This window comes from Ptychodera flava, chromosome 16 (genome assembly GCF_041260155.1).
Source record: "Ptychodera flava strain L36383 chromosome 16, AS_Pfla_20210202, whole genome shotgun sequence".
In the NCBI taxonomy this organism is placed as follows: Eukaryota; Metazoa; Hemichordata; class Enteropneusta; family Ptychoderidae; genus Ptychodera; species Ptychodera flava.
In genome coordinates, this window is record NC_091943.1 from 30,047,459 (window position 1) to 30,057,282 (window position 9,824).

A 9,824-nucleotide genomic window follows, 5' to 3' on the forward strand; every position below is an offset into this window, starting at 1 on the left:
GGGATATAGAAGGATTGTCTAGCGTTTTAATAATACTTGTAGTCAGATAAGGTATATTTTTCGAAATTAGACAAAGTACAGAATATACCAAGCTGTATGACAACAGGGATGATTTTCAATTTGGAATTCACGAACTTTCCCTTTTTGTCAAGTAATGTAACCATCTGCCCCATCTTATGGTGCATACATTTCACAGTTCTTAGATACAGTAAAGCCTGTAACTCATGAGAAACATCCTATTGGCACAAGAACTGTCGAGGTAGGGATTCTTGGAAAAACATGATTGGAACTAATTTAGGATAATTGAATACGAAAGTACGGTAATTTTAACCTGCAAATGTAAGCTCATCTGCTCTTATTTTTAAAGGGACATTAGCTGTAACTTTTGACTAATTTTTCACTTCTCTGTTTCAATGTATCAACTACAGAATTTTACTATAATCCGATCATCATGACCAATGCCCAGTGTCCTGCTTGCCAACACAGCCTGTGTATGTGAAATGACCATTGTTATTGTTGATAAATGTATTCTAGTCCGGACCTGAATACAAAATTTAAACAATGCAGATTATACTCATATAGGGTATATTTATGAGCAAAATATTAGGAATTTCTCCATGGTTCAGGGATTCAAACCAGAAACTGCAGATGATACACAGAACAAATAAAATTTAAAAAATGACGAAAGTTACAGCTAATGGATCTTTAAGTTACACGTTTGTTTTTATAAGTTATTTGTTATATTGCAACATTCAGCTATATGGCACATAGCACGTTTGAGAAATTTGAAAAAGATTAAGATCCAATTATCCCAAATTAGTTCAAATCTTGTTGAAAGTAGATTAGTGAAATCATTTAAGAAGTTCTATGGTAGATATGGAGATGTCGTATCGAATATATGACGTGTTTGTCAAATGACGCGTGACAACATACCTTACTTTGACTAAAAACGGTAATTTGGTGGATTTACCCGATTACACAATAATCATGTCACGTTGGGTCAAAGAGTATAGCGTGGTAGCAGGGTACGCTTACCAATTCCCGAGACCTGGAACTACCGCTGAACAGTGCCAATGGTTCAAGATTACCGTAGTTTTGTCGTTTAAGCTTACATATCCCGTTTGTTCTTTGGACCTTGTAAATGATTCATTTACCTTGCATGATACTGATTATTGGACCTTTTTTTAATGTCTAATTTGCAAATTGACAAAGCTAGCTGATTTAGTAATTTTACTTCCTTGGGGCAAAGCTGGAACTGTGTCTTCAGCATACTGGCCGGGCATACTGATTTGCGATTGTTTCTATGTGAAGACAAAGCAGAAAAGCAGCTATACAAGTTTTTTTTCGAAAACGTTATCACATAAACTGTACACTATACATTTGCAGCATTTATCTCATCGAAAATAAATCATTATAAAACATTCTCAAGTGTAAGGCTGAGCTGATCGTTATTCGAAGCTTTCAGTTAATATCGCCGGTGAGATGTTCAAAGCAGCAGTCAACTTCAACATCATTGGAAGACAGGATTTTAGCTCAACAAAGTGTTCTCCCACCCTTTGCCATGCTTGTCAAGGTGTAGTTTATGTAGTTGTATCAACTGAATGGACGGAATTCTTTCACCAGCTATCAACAATTCAACAGTCCATCAAAAGTTTTGAGTTGAAATTTGTACCCGTCTGAATATATCACACACATGTTACTACGCCTGTCCTGGAAGTTTCAGATCTTTGCCATAAGTGCCCGGTGGGGGCGCTGCGCTGTAAGGCGGTGGTTGGTACGGTCCTGCTCCATAAGCGGGTGCTTGTTCCGGAGGCGGTGCCGGGGAATAGTGTGACCTAACATAAAATATTAAAATTAAAGGTATATTGGTTTAAACTTTTGATGGAGATATGACGTAAGGGTTAGAATATGACACTAATTTCTTTTTGCACTCCTACCTGTATCACTGAACATGTATTCCCACAAGAAGTATTTCAATTTCTTGGAACGTCACTCCCAATCTTCAATTTTGTTGCTAATAATTTTGTTAGCAATGTTCACCTAACTGTTCTCTTTGCTGAAGAAAAAGTCAGTCATCAGTCCCAGTAATTAGCTAATTTATTGTTGCAGAAACGTTTAATGCTCACAAGAACAATGTCTTGGTACGACCAATAAATATATGATCGCCTTGGCTTACTTACTAGTATAGTGTCACTGAAGAAGACTTACTGTTTTTGATGTTGACTTTAAGTGTTGTCCGAATAAGTCGCATCTGATGCATTGAGTTATCGACCTGTTATTGTATGTTTCTCCTCTTCCAACGAATGAAGGAAAATCGTTTTGGAACGAGCTAGATAATGAAATAATGCTTACTGTGGTTGTGCACCCCCTGGTGCAAGTCCAGGTGGGAAGTCTGACGGGTTGCTTGAGGGGTATTGGCCGTACGCGGGTGGCGGGTCAAACGATCCAGTCGTGGTCACGACCGTGGGTCCAGTGGCTCTGTCCAGTGGCTGTCTCGGCTGTACGGTGGAGACTCTGTCTTTAGCCTTGCACAACAAAGATGACCCTATCAGAATTGCACTGAGTCCACCGATGATACACATCGCACCGTAATAGAACCAGTCTGTGAGGAAGATGATCAGAAATATACCGGTGCCGCCAAGAATGATCCCGACTATAATCAAAAATATCCCTCTCCGTCGATATGCCGCGTATTCATCCATTATTTTTCTCTATAGCAAAAATCTGAAATTAAAGTTATGACAGAAAGTTATTAAATCAAGTTTTTTCTATGGTTTCAAATTTTAAAAAATGGGTTTCTGAAATACTAGCTTGCCATTTAATTCTCTATCGTTCCACGTAGAACCACTGCTCTGGAGTCATAACCACTTACCTTCTCCATATTACAGTTAGTTTATCTGATACGTTCGGAACTGCGTGATCAAAGAAGTTGATCTGGTTAAAATCATGAGCCCAGGTTAAATCTGTTTTCGGTAGATTTTATTAAGCTTGATTTCTGGGCATATGGATCAGTCAGATCTAGAATTAGTTCATACTCTAACAGAGAGCCGGCTTTTAGTTTCAAACACATAATGATTTTCACGGCAAGCGTAGTCCAAAAAGCTATCTCATTTTCTATTCGACAAGCCGTACTCTTTTCATGGTTTGATTCAGCCGGTGTCGCGAATTGATCTGAATTTAGAGAGTAGCGAGAAGACGTTCACAAAGGGACAAGGACCAGTCATATGTCAGATATGCTACTATATACGGCGGTAGCAAGGATTGCCAGGGGAACTTGAAAATGTGTCACCATCATGCAGGGCTGAATTATATCAAATAGGTAACTATCATCTTTATCATTAAGGAATGTTCATGATTACTAGACACGCTCTACTTCTCGTCAGGATTGTTATGTACTTGTGCTTTAAATGTTAGACAACGCAATTTTCATTTCCGTGCCACTAAAGTGTGGAATTCATTACCGACTGAAATCAGAGAACTATCCAGCCTGAGTACATTCAAATGTAAATTGAAAGAATATGTCAAAAGCAACGTGCCTTTGTGATTTACTTTTGTTTTATTTAATCTTTTCTTTTCTTTTTCTTGATGTATTTATGAGCCGCGATGAAAATTACTTTACCAGTAATTCGGCCACTCTGTAAAAGTGTAAATAAATAAATAAATAAATAAATAAATAAATAAATAAATAAATATCGTTTGTGTCAAGCACGGCGCAAAATACTGTTAAAGTTAAAGCCCTGTTGTGAAAGTCCTGTTGTAGGCAATGAATTAAACTTATTAGTGATTTTTTAGTGTTGACGGCATCATTTGCCAGCCTTTTCCTTTGATTACAACGCTTACAAAAAACCCCAGTAGATAGCTGCTGCCCGCTACACTTCTAACCGTTCCTGGGAACACCCGTAACTAGTCATCACTTTATGTTGACGATAATTATACACATGCTCTGTCGATGAACTAGGTATTGACTTGGCATGCATTATAAGTCTACACTTATTATATTCATAGCTCGATGCAAATACATGTCCTTTCTTTAAGGTAAGCTGTTTAGGGTTTTTCATATTTAGTGATTATTAATTTGGTTTTAGTGCATAGTGTTGTTTTAGTTCAGCCCATTGTACAAAATATCCCAAGGCTTTAAGACAGTCCCTGTAGAGGTACGTCCTCAGGACTACAACATTTCAGTATTAACGCGTTAAACCTTAAAAAACATTTTGCCACTCCAGTCGTGAAAAATAATCTTTATTTCCTAACTACGACACGTAAATTAATGAGATAGAGGAAAGACAATAATGAGCTTCGGGGCCTTAAAGCCTCTTTGGTTTTTGCCCGTGTTTATTTTTTCAATATTTTTAAACTTACACGATTCCATCGTATTTCTTAAGATTTTTTTTTATGTTACACATGTGAAGATTGTTTATTCAGTGCATTATATCAAGTAACAGTCAAGCCCTAGAGTCGAAAACAATAGAATGTTTTACTTTCACATTTTGTGAGTCGTAATGTCTGCTAAAACATACATTCTCGGTGGACATTCTCGTCTTCCATACTCTGCATTACTGTAGTTTCCTATTTAAGCAATAATGTACCCCCTCCCCCCGGCCTACAAATAAACGAAAGCAAACTTTGCACGACTCTATGTACGAGTTGAAGCCGAGTACATTGGGGTGTAAAGTTTGTTTGATTCCATTATGGGCCGAGATGGGCTACATTTATTGCTATTGTTTACAGTCATGGCATTGCCGGGGAAATAAGAGATGTAGAAAACATAATGCGGGGAACTACTAAAGAAATAACGGACGACGCGCTGATCATTAACATTTATTTGTGGGCAAGGGCGAGAGGAAAGCCAAAAATTAACGGGCGAGGCTTGCCGAGCCCGTTAATTTGGCTTTCCTCGAGCCCGCGCCCACAATTAACGTTAATGGTCAGAGCGGAGTCTGTTATTTCCATTATATTATCAGCGAACCAAAGAAAACCGTCAAAAATCCGAATATTTTAGGAGCGAACGACAACTGGGCCCCAGAAACTAGCATTACGCGACGCACTGTCACCCGCGCTGAAAAAATTGGCAAATCCGGAGATGATTTCAGAAAAAAATTATTTCAACTTGACCTACAAGTGCTCCATTTTATTTTGTGAGTGATTACGATTTACGTTTGAGCTGTAAAGTTGCGATACTTTGAGTTGTTAATCTTATTATTCATATTCACGGGCATGTAAACAAACCATTACTGTGTATTTGTGGTCAGTCACGTGGTTCAGCTCGACCAATCAAAATGCGACGGGCACGGCATGGTAATATAATATGTTTTAACCCAGTTCCCTGTAAACAGGTCCAAGATCACCATTGATAACAATGGTTTGGGTAAAACCATGGTGGTGAAAGGGTTAAATGTAGCTGTAACAAATTGCAGTGAGGGCCGATGCTAATGTATATATCTCATATTGGGCAAACTTAATCGTGTCCTGTACATCATATCAAAGTCTGACAATTTTAGATTTTAAATCATAGCGAACCGGACGGATTACAAGTGTAGTATAGGTACAACGGTTATACATGTACCTTTTTACAATATGTCATTACTTCATTTTTCCTTCAATATCAAAATGTTTTCTCGAAGCAAATTATGATGTAAATATATGTGATGAAAAGGTATGTCAGAACAATCGATATTACACCAAGGCACTGGAATACAATCGTAATCTTCTCAAAGTGAACTTTGACCCATATAACAAAGTTGTGTATGATCAAGTGTCTGTGAGGTAGTTTATGTTTATTTAGGGCTTTAAAAAGCTGAATTATGCCGAAGGTTACTGGTTACGGGAGCTGACTTGAAGATAATGAGACTCTTAGAGTCAAATTCTCCGAATAGTTCACTTCATACGTGACAGAGATATTGCCCAAGTTCAAGGACATAAGAACGTCCGACAGAGGACCAACGTAGATCGTTCATTGGCCGGTCACTTTAAAATACAATTTGAATAAGAGAAGAGTTATGATGTCAAAAGTCTCTTGCAGGCCAGAGGCACTTAACACACGAAACTTCAATTTCCTTGAGTTAGAATCAACGCAAGTCAATGAGATTTTGCGTATCTCACGAAGGATATCCCTGCATAGTATTACCGTCTCCTTTCGGGGAATATCTATGCAAGAAGACGTCGGGATACCTAAGTGAATGACCTCTGGAAGAATAGTTTTGAAAAGGTTGACTAACAAACTCCTTATGTTAGAGCAAGGCTTGTGGTGATCTTCGGCAAACTCAGAATGTCGTCAATGCGTAGTTTTCGCGACACAAAATAATCGAACTGTTTTTGTTTCATATTCGATCATTGAGTGGAGTATGTTACTTAATTCCTGAGATTGAGAAGTCACCTCTTTGAGTTCGATGAATATCGCGATTTTGTGACAGGATAGAAGCAGTTCTCTTGATTGAAATTTTAAATCTTTGAATCATATCTGATATATGAGTAGCGAATGAATTCCTCGGAAACCATGAGTATACTAAGCATCGGTGACAAGGCAACCCTCAAATGTTTGCAGCCAAGTAAAATTACGTGCTGTCAGAGACACCATGTCAACTGACAGCATTCTGTTATTATTTATGAGTGCATAGAGCTTGACCTTACAGATATATCATGGCTAGGTTTTAACGATTTTCTGAATATGTATATATAATATTGGTTTTAATGCTGCTCGGTTTGGCATTTACATAGAAAACAACCTACGTGTAAATACTCGCCATGAAGAAATCAATTAAGGCTCCACTAGCCGTGTATATATATATATATATATATATATATATATATATTATATATATATATATATATATATATATATATATATATATACACACAACTGAGTTGATCAGGATAATCTAAAACATTACATTTCCACTACAAATTTGTTTCGTATAGGCTGCAGAGCCGCCTACACTCATCGGGTGGCTGTGATCGGCTGAAACTTTAGGCGGGAAACGATTTCTTTTGTTTTGTTTTTGTTGGCACCTGTTTATATATATATATATATATATATATATATATATATATATATATATATATATATATATATATATATATATATATATATAAATATAATATACATACATATATCTATCTATCTATATGTGTGTGTGTGTGTGTGTGTGTGTGTGTGTGTGTGTGTGTGTGTGTGTGTGTGTGTTACTGTGTCACCAAAATCACAGTCGTCATTGTCACTTTAGGGGAACAGAGGCTGAACTGTATAGGTTGATATTTAATTTTCATTCCACATTGCGGACATATTGTGGCAGTGGATGATGAATTGCCTCTATTCAATTAACCATACAGAAATGTGGCAATATGTTGTGAAAGGAACTGGTTCCGGCTTTTAATTCCTTGCCAACAATACGGATCATGTTTTCATACATATTCACGATAACAAAATTAATAAGTGAGGTCTTGCACCGTTATCTCTGCAACAGTGCGATAGCGTAAGACGTCATATTGTGTGCACAGAGTATGGACTTGAGGTAGTATGCGCCTCGAAAATGAAAGTCTTAAATTTTTCCTCAAACTTTCCTCAATGAAATTTGCAATCACACTCTTATCAAATCAAGGATATAAGTCAGGGGTCACCCGGGTCACCTTCCAAAGTTTAGAACTTGAGAAAAAAGTTACCTGAAATTTATCAAAATTCAAAATTCAAAATGGCTACCATCCTTGTGTTAACTGTCGCAACACTAAGACGGTCAAAATTTCTTACTATAAGAGCTTTAAAATTAGTCCATAAAAGTGGTAGATTAGAAAATAATTGTAAAAATTTGAGAGTCTGAATGTCTGTCCCCGAGGCGCATTCTACTTAAGGCGTTGGAAGCCATGACCATGCGTACGTCAGGTATATGTTAGCCCTTACCCAAAGACGTCACACATTTCAGCTGTATAGTAGACAGTGTTGTCGATTGGATGTAACGGAGGGATGGGATCTACTTTCAATACCTTTCGATTGTGTTACTCAACCTTTCCTTCACGGTAAAGTTTTACATCAAAGTTGTTTCGTCACGCGCAGAAGGATAATGCTTACAAGCTGTGTTTGCTTAGCTTAAGGTCAGCAAGAAAAGCAATCATATAAAGGTACAATAAACAGAACGTGGCGACATCGCCATGTACCGCGATATAAGGTGAAAGGCAAAAGAATGATATATTTTATACTTACCCTACGTCAATGTCAATTTCTCAATCCGCCATGGAATAAACAACGCCTTGTCTTCGGTTCAAAATTTACAAATGCAGGTCCACTGGGTTCAGTTTTTATCGTATAACTCCGGTTGAATTCCTGATAACCAAAGCAGGGTCGAGTCCGGCTATTTAAGTAGTACTCCCACGGTGTACTTGAGAACGGTCTTATCAATGTACGCATGCACCCGGTCATCGCGTCGCGGTAGCCATAGCAACAAAGGGGCTGCGTGACCTGATTGCCACGATGTCGTGTCGAGCAAAATCAGCTGCTCTAAAAGTAGCATACGTCACGATTTTGCCATTGTGTTCACACAATGTCGGTATGTACCAAGACGTGTATGATCTGCAGGTGAAAACTCGGTTCCTTTTGATAGCCGTGCAACACTCGGGGACAACGAACGCGCCAAACAAGCAACCGTAAAATTACCAACCAATACAACCAATACATTTTAGTCATTAAAAAAATAATATGTACCAACATTAGCCGTGACTTTTGATGCATTTCTCTGTATTTTTGTTGTATTTGACTAAATACAGCTGTTTGTGTCACTCCAAACTTCACAACGGTACGCTGTAGTGTCCAATGTGTCAACACAGTCTCTTTATGTGTAAGGCTCTAACTTATTGTTCGTGCCTGACATCTAGTTCACATGCCAACGGTTCAGCCAAAGAATGAGTGACGGAGACTGATTGAAACCGATAGAACAAACATACTTCCGTTGTTGCCTTTACAATTACAGTTATTTGATGTATAGAGATGCAGGTATTCAGAAATCGGTCAAACCAGTGGCCATAGTTTCAGAAAGCACATTGCTTGCACGTTGTTCTCGGATAGGTCGTCCTTCTAGTTGACCTTGTTTCTCTCTCTAACGTCTATATATACTCAATGCCAGGTGGGAATATTTACGTTGTTTCAAAAACCCTTTTGATTCCTACCAAGTAGAAACACCCTGATAAATGTAAGAAGGTTATACGAATCACTGCAGTTAACTGGGCAGCCATTTGGAAACGTACTTCCTATAAAAGGCAATGATATTTCCTGTCTAAAAATGTTGACGTAGCATGTCAGAGTATTGAAAAAGTGTGCGCTAATCTTAAACTTTAATTCACTAAGGAAATTGCTATGTACATTAACTGAACGCTCGATTCATCATATAAGCGTGGGTGTAAACCTAAACCGGTTCATGCCGATATAATGAATATCCTGTGAAATATATTGCGGTAAAACCGTCGGTCACAAAAGCCAAATAGGAATACAGCTACTTGGTTTGGCTCTATCTGAAAGCCGAACATTTTACTTTTTAAAGAAAAGAATCATGCGACTTACAGCAAAATTCAGTCCATTTATTTCCAACTATGATACCAAAAATGAAGTATTTCAATATCTGAATATCAAATATTTACAGGAGCTGTGACGTGAAATTAAATCGACATTATCTGCAATGTTTTATGATATTTTTGATGTTGTTGTTTTACAAAACACCGAGCATTTTCAATCTCATTAAAAATGTGTTGAGAAACAACGTATTAGCCCAACAAAACACTACAATTTGTAAGAAAGTATACATATATATAAATATATTATTTAACCGTACGCTCTGTGCCCAAGT

General features: G+C 37.6%; 1 protein-coding gene across 1 annotated transcript; it reads right to left on the bottom strand.

The window, feature by feature from the left end:
* Positions 1–687: 687 nt before the first annotated feature.
* Positions 688–8,364, bottom strand: LOC139114526 (calcium-binding protein P-like). Its single transcript, XM_070676312.1, has 3 exons — positions 8,192–8,364; positions 2,353–2,724; positions 688–1,835 (listed from the first exon to the last, which is right to left on the bottom strand). The coding sequence occupies exons 2-3, from the start codon at positions 2,700–2,702 to the stop codon at positions 1,700–1,702; spliced, it is 486 nt and encodes a 161-aa protein (XP_070532413.1). The 5' UTR covers positions 2,703–2,724; positions 8,192–8,364; the 3' UTR covers positions 688–1,699.
* Between the last annotated feature and the right edge of the window lie 1,460 nt (positions 8,365–9,824).